Source organism: Coloeus monedula, assembly GCF_965178545.1.
Source record: "Coloeus monedula genome assembly, chromosome: 35".
Taxonomy (NCBI): Eukaryota; Metazoa; Chordata; class Aves; order Passeriformes; family Corvidae; genus Coloeus; species Coloeus monedula.
The window spans coordinates 1587852-1590148 of record NC_138815.1 but is presented as its reverse complement, the minus strand read 5'-3'; the positions used below and the strand labels follow the sequence as shown (position 1 = coordinate 1590148).

At 59.8% G+C, this 2297-nt stretch overlaps 1 protein-coding gene across 1 annotated transcript; it reads left to right on the top strand.

Annotated features, from left to right (window-relative positions):
• Positions 1-462: 462 nt before the first annotated feature.
• Positions 463-1398, top strand: LOC309584033 (olfactory receptor 14J1-like; the record flags this gene model as incomplete). The annotated part of the gene is made up of 1 exon (XM_082299930.1): positions 463-1398. The coding sequence occupies one exon, from the start codon at positions 463-465 to the stop codon at positions 1396-1398; it is 936 nt and encodes a 311-aa protein (XP_082156056.1).
• Positions 1399-2297: the final 899 nt, after the last annotated feature.

Below are 2297 nucleotides of genomic sequence, written 5' to 3'. Positions count from 1 at the left end.
GCCTGGATGGGAAATTGCACATGGATGTTCATCTCTCAGTTCACGTTAAGAAAAATCCAAACAGTTACCTCTGAGATCTGAAGAAACCAGGCAGTGACAGATGTCAGCACAGGGTCCCTTCCAGGCAGCGTCAGCATCGCTTTTGCAGCCTCCTCAGGGGTGCTCGGACTTTGGCATCAGAGCCTGCAGAGCCAGAGCTGCCCCTGGGCAGTGGCCTGGGCTGGGAGGGGTCTGCAGGGCAGAGCTGAGCCCCCAGGGCCAGGCTGGGCTCTGGCAGCACTGGCAGGGCCCAGGCCTGGGCACAGGGAGCAGCTGCTGGCAGGGACAGCCCCAGGCAGCAGAGCCCTGGGCAGGCAGTGGGGGGAAAGTGCCACCAAGCTGGGCTGGGATGTTGAAAGTCCTCTGCAAAGCCAACTATTCCATGATTACTTTTTCACAGATGCCCATGGCCAGAGGCAGCAAATGTCCAACAGCAGCTCCATCAGCCACTTCCTCCTGCTGCCATTGGCAGACACGCGGCAGCTGCAGCTCCTGCACTTCTGCCTCTTCCTGGGCATCTCCCTGGCTGCCCTCCTGGGCAACGGCCTCATCATCAGTGCCGGAGCCTGTGGCCAGCGCCTGCACAGCCCCATGTTCTTCTTCCTGCTCAACCTGGCCCTCACTGACCTGGGCTCCATCTGCACCACTGTCCCCAAAGCCATGCACAATTCCCTCTGGGGCACCAGCCACATCTCCTACTCAGCATGTGCTGCTCAGGTGTTTCTCTTTCTGTTCTTCATCTCAGCAGAGTATTGTCTCCTCACCGTCATGTGCTACGACCGCTACGTGTCCATCTGCAAACCCCTGCACTACGGGACCCTCCTGGGCAGCAGAGCTTGTGCCCACATGGCAGCAGCTGCCTGGGCCAGTGCCTTTCTCAATGCTCTGCTGCACACGGCCAATACATTTTCCCTGCCCCTGTGCCAGGGCAATGCCCTGGGCCAGTTCTTCTGTGAAATTCCACACATCCTCAAGCTCTCCTGCTCACACTCCTACCTCCCGGAACTTGGGCTCATCGCTGTCAGTGTCTGTTTGCTATTTGGCTGTTTTGTGTTCATGGTTTTCTCCTATGTGCAGATCTTCAGGGCCGTGCTGAGGATCCCCTCGGAGCAGGGACAAAGGCACAAAGCCTTTTCCACGTGCCTCCCTCACCTGGCCGTGCTCTCCCTGTTCCTCAGCACTGGCTTTTTTGCCTACCTGAAGCCCCCCTCCATCTCCTCCCCCTCCCTGGATCTGGCCCTGTCACTTCTGTACTCGGTGCTGCCTCCAGCCCTGAACCCCCTCATCTACAGCCTGAGGAACCAGGAGCTCAAGGCTGCAGTGTGGACACTGATGGCTGGACGGTTTAAGAAACATTAAACTGGTTGCCAAGTTCTGCAAATGACTTGTAATAAAACTCGTCTTTGATCGTTCTTGTTGGTTTGGTTCTGGGATTATTTATTCTCTCCTCAGTTATTTATTTTTTTCCACAAAGCAAGGACAATCTTTCTTCCGTTTCTCCTTTTGTTTCTCTCCACCTTGGCTGTGGCCCCAGCCTGTGTCAATGAGGAGCTGTGCTCTCGGTGCCTTTAAATGAACTCAAGGATGTGCCAGCAAAGTTTCCAGCAGAGATGCCCCTTTAGTTGCCTTGTGTGGAGCTGCAGCAGCAATGTCTGTGTGCAGAGCTGGGGGGGGCACAGCAGCTGTGGCCAGGAGCAGCAGCCCTTGGTGCTGCCAGTGCTGCTCCCGTGCCACTGCCCCGCTGCCCTCCTGCCCCTCGTGTTGCTGCAGGGCCTGAGTGCTCTGGGGCTCGCTCCCAGCCCTGGGCTGGCAGTGCCGGGGCTGCAGCAGGGACAGGCCATGGGCACTGCTGGGGCAGCGCTGACGCCTCAGGGCAGGGCCTGGGGGCTCCAGGCTCCTTGCCCGGGCTCTCTCAAGAGCATGCCCAGGCCAGTGCTCAGCAGAGAAAACCCCCATGAGCAGCCCCAGGGTGGCCGTGGGCAGGGTGGGGGCAACCAGCATGGCTGGTGCTCTGCAGGGTCCCTGGGGGAGCCGGGAAGGAGCAGCAGAGCAGGGCCTGATCCATCCCCCCTGCGCTGGACACCCCCGGGCAGCGTCCCAGAGCGGCCTCATGCAGCTGCCAGCAACATCCCCCCTCTGCAGCCCTGGCCTCTGCCCAGCTCCCAGAGGGGCTGGATCCTTGCAGGCACACACACGGCAGGACTGGCTCAGGAGCCCCTGTTTGCACTGCACAGCCCAGGCGTGAGCACCCCACGCTG